Raw genomic sequence first — 8,695 nt, 5'->3', positions numbered from 1 at the left:
TATTATTGTTTTGTGTTTTTATATGTCTTCATGGTCTTTTTTGCTCTTTATAGCCATTTTAATCTTTTTGTAGATCTTGTAAAGTTTGATTCCTTACTGTTGTTTTATTGCTGTTTTTATTGTGTTTTAATCTAATGAGGTTATAAGTATGTTTATATAAAAAAAAACCAAAGAGTTTAAAAAAATAAAATTTAAAACTTATATTTTAAAATAAAATACTTAATTAGTATAATACACAAAAACACATAAAAAAAAAAAACCAAATAAATTATTTATTTTCCATATAATACTTTGAAAAAGTTAAAATCAATGAAAAATAATAAAAAGTACAAGTCAATGATGACAAAAATCCTTGTTACATAAAATACAAATTACAACTTCAATAAAAATTGGTCAAATTTTCAATTATAACATCCTTTACCATATCACACTTTACCATCACTACACCAAATCTTTTCTAACCGTTGCCGCCGCCACCACCTCCGCCGCTACCACCTCCACCACCTCCGCCGCCATCCCCAATGTCAATTATAATAATCTTTTGTTTATGCACAATTTTGTTTCTTAAATCCAAATCTATTATTCTCCAAATCATACTCTACATAAAAATTCTGCTGCTGAAAATTCCCCAAAATAATCGCCGGACCACCGCCGCGGCTTCCACCGGCGGCGGCGGGAGTGTTACTTACAATCGTTAAACAGACGACTCCGACATCGAGGAACGCGAAGTAATTCGATAATGGCAGTTCCATCTTAGCTCCACCTTTGAAATGAAAAATCAACTCCGGTACAATCACCGATTTCTCGCCGGAAATGTCAAAACACGGCCGTAATCCGGTCTGATTCTGAACATCAATGGCAATACTGTAATTTCGCATTTGCTTCTCAAATGCTTTCGCTACAAGTTCAAAAACTGGTTCCTCCATGAAAGTGAAAGTCGAACCTGAATCCACTATCGTCCCGCTGTTCCCGTCGGCTCCCGGCGCTAAAAAACTGTACGGCACTTTAACATCTATATCGCCGACGATGATTTTTCGCAACATTAGATAGTAATAATCCTGAAAAACGAGGTTAGTTCCCGGATTGGTGAGGAACGGAGTGTAACTTACACCTTTTGTCTTCGTATCACCGGAATTCGAATCTCTGTCAAGAACAAGCTCGCTGCTCACCGGAGTATCATCGAACCGGCGAGAGATTAAGCAATGAGAGAATTTCTTTAAACTCGATTGACGCGGGAGCGACTCCGAGCTCCGACCGAATCCAGCGATTCCTTCCGGTTGTCGCGTTGAGAAAAGAGAGCAACCGACGAGGAAATTGGGGATAGTTGTCACATTCGGGAAATCAAGAGATTCCGATAATAACCGTCCCGCCGTAGAACCTAATCCGTACTGGATTATATACGGCGGACACGCCTGAGTACAATTCTGAGACCTGGAATCACAATTATGACATTGAGATTCAATATTAGATCCGAAAACCCAAGCACATTTCGGATTTTGACAACCGATAACCTTAGAGGAAGAAGAAGATTTAGGGATGAATTTAGGGGTATTAGAAACATCAGAATTAGGGAAATTACAACCAGAGCAAAGATAATTAGAAGTACAAGGGAACCAAACAAGACTACTACCAGTATCCAAAATGAGATTCACCGTCTGCGGCGGAGTACCGAAGTTCAACGAAATTGAGTAGCCGCCGTAGCTCCGGGAGTAGAGGGGGGTGTTGATTGGGGGGATTTTGGATTTGGAGGATTTGAGATGGTGAGCTCTGGAGATGGAGAGGGAGGCTAAGTGATTGAGGGTTTTGAGGGGGTCGGAGGGGGAGGGGTGGATTGTGGTGGGAGTGAGGGAGAGTTTGATCGGAGATGGGGCGGTGAACGGGAGGAGGAGGAGGAGGAGGAGGAGAGAGGAGGAGGAGGAAGCCATGGGAGAAGAAAGGAAAGGAGTGGAGGTGAAATGGGAGTGGTGAAGAAGATATAAAAAGGGGAAATAATAACGGTAGAGTGGAATATGTTCGGTTTTGAAAGATAGTGTTGTTTTTGTTACGTATAGTAAGAGCCAAAGAGCCACTAGGTGTGAGTTGTTTTATACTAAGTAGGAGTAAGATTCAAATTTAATCTCGAAGTGCGGATTTAATCTTAACATATTTAACGTTTTAAATAAAATCAACTTTAGTTTTATGTTATTATAAATTTTTGATTGGATCTTTAATTAAATTTGTCGAGAAATTGAGCAGTTTTGTAAAAATTTTTAATTATGTTATGCGTATGTTGCAACGGATTTGTAGTCATACGAGAAATAATCGGGTGAGTAATGAAATAATTAGGATAAAAACATGGGTTACATCTATTGAGAATAAAATGAGGAAAAACTGACTAAGGTGGTTTGACAATATAAAACGAAGAATGCTTGATGCGCAGGTTAGAAGGGTTGAAGAGTAGCGAATGGATGCAATGGTGAGGGGTAGAGGAATGACTAAGCAAACTTGGAAGAGGGTTATTGAGAGTGATATGAGTTTATTGGGGATTGAGAAAAATATGGTAGTGGATATGGCGGAGTAGATTGAGAGAATTTATATCGCTGACATGACTTGATTTCATGGTTTCGTATGACGGTTCATGTTAGCTGACCCCGAATCATTTTGGGACTAAGGCTTTGTTGTTATTATTGTTGTTGTTGTAACATACTAAATATCTTAGATATAATTAACGCTTGGAAGGTCTGGAGTGATAATTAAATAACAGATAATCTATTTATTTATTTTTTATTCTCGACAACGTATGACTAAAATTGATCTTACTTAAAAACTTTAGGATTAAATTTAGGCTTAATGCATGTTTACACCCTTAAACTTGACAAGTTTTACCTATTGTCACCCTGAACTTTTAAAATAACATATTACAAGCCTATAGTTGATTTTAAAAACATATCACACACCTAAAGTTGACTTTAAAAATCTACCAGGCACCCATAGTTCTCATTGGACCTTATGCACAAAAAAATTGATCTGTCATATTTGACAAATGAGGTAGCATGGGCATGCTATAGAATAAGAAAAGTGCGTCAGTTTGTTCTGTATGCAATCTCATTTGTCAAAGATGATAAATCAACGATTTTGTGTACATGAGGTCCGAATGAGTCAACTATAGGTATGCGATAGGTTTTTAAAGCCAACTATAGGTGTGCGATATGTTTTTAAAGCCAACTATAAATATGTGATAATTATTTAAAAGTTCAGGGTGCTAATAGACAAAACGTATCAAGTTTAAGGGTGTAAATATGCATTAAGCCTTAAATTTATACCATTTTGTACGTTAAAGCTAAATCTACACCTCCCTTCAAATATTGGGGTTAAATTTCCCCCTTGTCCCTAGTAATAACTTATAAATTTAGCTATATATTTATTGGGGTAAAATGATAGCCATGTCGTTGAACTTTACTTATTTTCACATTATTATTATTAAACTTCAAAACGTAACATAAAGGTTACTCAACTTTACACTTTCTAATATTATAGCTACTAAACTTCAATTAACTCTTCAAAATGATATTTGGCGACCTCAAAATAAAAATCCTAAGAATTGATTCAGAGTCTATAAAAATTGAATGATTTTTATGTTGCATTTTAGTGATACCCTGATGTGGCATCCAATAATAAGTGGATGGTGCAGTTTGTTCTGGGGTTTGTGGATATTTCCTTGTAGGGAAGTGGCAGGAATCCTTTGGGAGAGCTTTGTTTGGTCCTGTAGAATCGACGTGTAAACTCCAATTCCCCTTTGAGAGAGAAGGAATCCCTGTTGAAATCTATACCAACTCGCGCTCTGCTAGCTAGGCGAATTTCAATGTCCCGACCAGCTCTACCTCTTTCCCTTCTTCCTTGGCGGGTTAGGTCTCTCATGATTTTATTTTAAGTGATGTTATGTATGTTTGTTGGGTCTCTGATTGATCTCCGTATGCAATGGCCATTTCTCGGAAGTGGGGATCTTCCATTCCAGGTGTCGAGTGGATAAGGCATCTCACGAATCCGACATGAGGGGTCGTCGTACTACCACATATTGTATGATAGTTCATATCTATAATTAGGAACTCCGCTTCCGACCGTCAAGTGAGGTGGCAGTCCCCAATCTCAACTTTCATGACCACACTATCCAATAGGGCGATTGAGTGTCCATTGATTCCTATTAAAGGTGCTTTCGTGGGGCTTAATCTGCTCAGTTCGAGGCGAAGTGCCTCGTAAGCTTTCTTTGTCATGATGTTGGTTGAGCTCCCATTGTCCACTAATACCCTGTGAACCTTAAAGTCATCGATTTGTACTTCGATCACCAGTGCATTTTTCAAATTAGCATAGAGCTTTCTTCTAAACAACCACTTTCTCTCTCCTAGGAAAATAATACATAATAGCATCTCCAAGAGACTCTTAGTGCACTCTCTAAAAATAATATAAATAATTGAATCTTAATGATTTAAGAGTGGACTAAGACATACCATCTCCAACAATACCCTTAAATTCACTTCTTATTTATTATTTTATCATTGAAATTATTATTTATTGTTCTATCTACCAATAGTGAAAGGAGAGAATCATCAATAGTAAATTATTAATAAAAAAATAAATTAAAGAGGCACTAAGAGGTGAAGAGAGAGTTATTGGAGCTGATTTTTAACTCTCCCTCAAATTTTAACTTAAGAACCAAACTAAAAGGTTGTTAGAGATGCTCTAAGTGACATTGAAACCAAAAAAAAAATCAAAAACTAAGGGCCCGTTTGTTTTACCTACTGTTTGTTGTTGCTGTTTGCTGTTACGGTTTGATGTTGCTGCTTATTGTTGCTAGTTGTTGTTTGCTGTTACAGTTTGATGTTTGCTGTTGGAAAAGGCTGATTTTCCAAAAAGCAGAGATTCTCTGCTTTTGTAAAAGACTACTTTTCAGGTGTAAAAAGCAAACAGGAGGTCATTAATCAAACACTTAATGTTGTTTTTCAAGTGTAAAAGGCAAAACCAAACACTTAAAACTCTCCATTTCGAACTGAAAAAACAAATAGGAGCGCCCAAACACCCTCTAAAGTTGTTTAAAATATCATTTTATTCAACTCTATAATGAAGAATTACTTACTATTAGAGTGGTTATTTTGATCAATGGTAAAAAAATGATATTATGTTAGTTAACTGCAAAGTTTATGCACCATTATGTTAGTAATGTGAAAAAAAAAATATGAGGTTTGAAGTTTAGGACCATAATGAAAATAAGAGAAAAGTTGAAAGGTCATAAATATAATTTACCTATTATTTTTTATACATACATGATAGGGGTATTTTACCCCTATCTTTTAACGTGATTTACGGGTTGATTTTAGATAAAATAAATAAGTTTAATTACAAAAATAAAGTGTTTTGATAAAATAAAGAAATAAAAATAAATCTCGTACTTTCAGTTTATTTTCCTCGTTTTTGATTAGTTTAGGAAATAAAAACGTCAAGCTAACTCGGCTCTCAAGTTTTGTATTTCAGGTACGAGAAAGGAGCAAAAATCCACTCCATACGCGGGGCGTATAATCCCCTACTCGGGGCGTGAAACATGGTGTCGGTAATGATTGTCTTATCCGCAGAAGCCATGTGGAACTGACTCAGCATACGCGAGGCGTATACCACTTTACGCAGGGCGTATGACACATGTCGGCAATAATTGGCCTAATCCTGAAAGTCAGACTGCATTGTCTCCTAGAGTCAACTCTCCTTACGCGGGGCGTACCACCATATACGCGGGGCGTAAAAGGCAGTTCTTCAACATAAAAAGATCAGAGACTCTTTTACGCGGGGCGTACTTCAGCTACGCACGGCGTAAAAGTACCAATTCAAGCAATAAAACTCCAGAGACTCAAACACGCGGGGCGTACAATCCCTTACGCAGGGCGTGCTTGAGACAACAACACAACGAATTGGTCCACATGCAGGAGATTTCTCACGGAATGGGCATTTACGCGGGGCGTAGACCAATTTACACGGGGCGTATCATGGGATTTCTGCACCAAATAATGTTGCTCCATACTTGTGCTTTGTGAAATTACAAACTTGCCCTTGCTTGATGTCTATAAATAAGAAGCTCTTGAACTTCATTTAACACCAACTACATACTAGAGAGCTACACTATACTCTTTTCTTTCTTTGTAATTTAGATTCAGATTTTGTAAGTTAAACTCTCCCCCCCTTGAGAGCTGTTAAGCCCAAAATATACCTAAAATATCATTAATATTTACATCATTATTTTTACAAATTTATGTTGTTTATATCTGTTTAGATTACTTTTACTCTCAAATATCTTTCTTTCTTGCAAGGTACCTAAATATTTGGTAAAATCCAAATATGAACGAAAAAGGATCAAAAACAGAAGAAAAACCCTACAAAAGGAGTCAAAGACGACGTAAATCAAAAGCGCCAAGTCAAGGACACGAACGAGAGCAAAGAAGTGAAAAACACAGCATACCGCGACAGCGAATCCCCCACCCGCGGCCGCGACACGCGTGGTTCAGCTACTTCCTCCCTTCGTCCAAAGCTCAACTTAATGCTCCCCCATTCACGGCCGAGGATTCCCATTCTTGGTAAGTGCAGAAATTCTGCCAAAGTGCATTTAACACATGTTGAAATCCAAGAAACGCGTTCGTTCAAGTGGATAAAGACGTCCTTTCACAACGGACACGACTCTTAACCAACGGATACAATTTTTCACAAAAGACACATCACTTCAATCTCAACCCTTTAACATCTATAAATAAAGAGTTGGTGTTGAGAAAAAGTGATGTAATGTTATGTAATATAGATATAGAATCAGAGCGTAGAACTAATGTCTAAGTTCTAAGAAAAAATAGTTCGAGAGTTAGAAATTAGATTCTGTACAAAACAAGATGAGGTACACATATTGTTTATAGTTTAATTACAACTCAGTAGCGTTTAGACATTGTTCCAGTTTTAGTTTGCATTTTGGTAGTTGCCGACCGAATCCCTATTACAAAGTTACAGCGAGAACATTGAGTCGAGTGTTCGCCCCTGAGCCTGACAACCTCTAAGGAAACCCAAGGAAAGGACTGATCAGCCGTTCACTTGCACGCCCTCGAAGAACTCGATGCTCCATGTTCTCTGTAAACTTGTATCAATTTATATTTCATCTAATAAAGTCTGTTCAATTCGATAAATCGTTATGCAGCACTTATGGTAACCAATCCACTAAAGTGATTGCTGGTGTTTTCATTAAAACGTAGTTAAATTCAAAATCATTACAAGAAAACTTTGTTGAACACTTAGGCAAATTATCATCTCGAAAGAGTTTTAATTTGATTAAGGGCAACTATCCCGAAAGGGTTTTGTCGCGTTCAAAGCCAATTAATTAGAGGTTCCGTCATTTATTTCATCATCATAATTGATACAAAGTTTAAGTTGTTTTCTTTGCTTAATGCAAATGAATACATTCATTTGTTTTTCTAAAAGTTCTAAATGTTCCTGTTTTGTAAAATTCATCCCTAAATCAGAAGATCTTTCTAACAATCGATATATTCTAATATAAAATCTTAATCCAGCATTTTCAAATACTCAAAGTCCACAAACTCAATTAAACAATTTCCTAAATTCAATTAGACAAATTTCACTTTTCATTTACATTCAATAGTAAATCTAACAAGTTCGAAATTAACAGATTCAAAAATAAGTTTTTCGTTAAAAAACGTATCCTTGTGGGATCGATATTTTTATTACTACAAGCGAAACCGTGCACTTGCGGAAATCGCTCAACAAGTTTTTGGCGCCGTTGCCGGGGATACGCCAAAATTTTTGACAAAAATTTTATTTTTCGTATTTTATTTTCGAATCTAGGTTTACACATTATTTTTATACAACTTTTACATTTTATTTATTTTCAGTTTATATAACATATTTGTTTTCAATTTTGTTTTGAAGGTAGTTTGGGCCGTACAACAATTTCAAGTTCATGCGCAGTTCGCGAAGTTCGGGCACGCCACCAGACCCTCTTGATCCAGAAATTGAAAGAACACTTAAGAAAAACAAGAAAAACAACAAAAAGAAAGACAAATTTCACTTTTCATTTACATTCAATAGTAAATCTAACAAGTTCGAAATTAACAGATTTAAAAATAAGTTTTTCGTTAAAAAACGTATCCCTGTGGGATCGATATTTTTATTACTACAAGCGAAACCGTGCACTTGCGGAAATCGCTCAACAAGAGCTTGTTCGTTGTTCCGGCGTTCCATTGACGCTCCGTTCCACCATTCTTCACCAAGCTCGAGAGTTCCACCTCCACGACCTAGGAGACGGCTTTGAGTCCGGTTAGCTAGTTCCAAGGGCGGATTCTCCCTTTTTACTTGCTAATTAGCTTGTACTCTTCCTATGTACTAGGCTTGGTTGTATTTCATCTAATCACTTTCCATATTTATAATTTATGATTTATAATCTCTATTTCCCTTTATGTGTTAATGTTTATTGCTTGTTTTGATATTGATAATTGATTATTGTGTAGGAGAACGCGATTACCGCCGCCATTCGGGCTATCTTTAGGGAGTTATATAGGTGTTGCCTTACCGGAAGTGACAAACCGGAAACCGTAGGAATTGACAAGCCACGGAACTTACGGGCCTTAGTTTCTAATTCCCCCGCATTAGACACGCCTTGACTAGGAACCACGTAGTCTAAGTA

At 36.9% G+C, this 8,695-nt stretch overlaps 1 protein-coding gene across 1 annotated transcript; it reads right to left on the bottom strand.

Annotated features, from left to right (window-relative positions):
- Positions 1 to 253: 253 nt before the first annotated feature.
- LOC136209715 (probable aspartyl protease At4g16563) lies at positions 254 to 2,042 on the bottom strand. The gene has a single exon (XM_066001287.1). The coding sequence runs from the start codon at positions 1,923 to 1,925 to the stop codon at positions 546 to 548; it is 1,380 nt and encodes a 459-aa protein (XP_065857359.1). The 5' UTR covers positions 1,926 to 2,042; the 3' UTR covers positions 254 to 545.
- Positions 2,043 to 8,695: the final 6,653 nt, after the last annotated feature.

The sequence above is a fragment of the Euphorbia lathyris genome, chromosome 10 (genome assembly GCF_963576675.1).
Source record: "Euphorbia lathyris chromosome 10, ddEupLath1.1, whole genome shotgun sequence".
Taxonomy (NCBI): domain Eukaryota; kingdom Viridiplantae; phylum Streptophyta; class Magnoliopsida; order Malpighiales; family Euphorbiaceae; genus Euphorbia; species Euphorbia lathyris.
This window is presented reverse-complemented; position numbering and strand designations above follow the sequence as displayed.